Here is a 533-nt window from a genome sequence, read left to right as displayed (position 1 = left end):
GCAGCAGCAGCAGCACCACCCCCAGCAGCAGCAGCAGCAGCAGCAGCAGCAGCAGCAGCAGCAGCAGCAGCAGCAGTAGTTACCTGAGCAGACTGAGCATAGAGAACTCTTCTAGCGACAGAGTCTCCTCTGGGGTGTACGATGGCGATGCCGTGGGGCCGCAGAGCCCCCGCGTCTGGGATCGTCTCCACGAAACACCCCTCAAGAAACATAAACCCTCGGGGTTTAGCATCGCCCTGTACACACACATAAACCCTAAACCCTAAACCCTAAACCCTAAACCCTAAACCCTAAACACGAAACACGAAAAAAAAACATTGATTAGAGCTTTGTTGGGGAGAACATACAACACTCTACACGTGTAAACCCTCGGGGTTTGGCGTCGCAATATGCACACACATAAACCCTAAACCCTAAACCCTAAACCCTAGATCTACATTTCTTTATATAAATAAAGCATATTGTATATAAGAACATAGAACCTGGCTTGCCACTGATGGAGGTGTTTTACAAAACCCTAAACCCTAAACCCT

At 49.0% G+C, this 533-nt stretch overlaps 1 protein-coding gene across 1 annotated transcript in view; it reads right to left on the bottom strand.

Annotated features, from left to right (window-relative positions):
* Nucleotides 1-533, bottom strand: part of EMH_0033510 (EF hand domain-containing protein, putative) — a gene marked incomplete at both ends in the record, with an annotated part of 8,688 nt that overhangs the window by 790 nt on the left and 7,365 nt on the right. Inside the window, 2 exon segments of the mRNA XM_013494757.1 lie at nucleotides 84-236; nucleotides 524-533. Of these exon segments, the coding sequence (XP_013350211.1) occupies nucleotides 84-236; nucleotides 524-533 (163 nt within the window).

Source organism: Eimeria mitis, genomic scaffold (assembly GCF_000499745.2).
Source record: "Eimeria mitis Houghton genomic scaffold, Emh_scaff1274, whole genome shotgun sequence".
NCBI classification, from domain to species: Eukaryota; Apicomplexa; class Conoidasida; order Eucoccidiorida; family Eimeriidae; genus Eimeria; species Eimeria mitis.
This window is presented reverse-complemented; position numbering and strand designations above follow the sequence as displayed.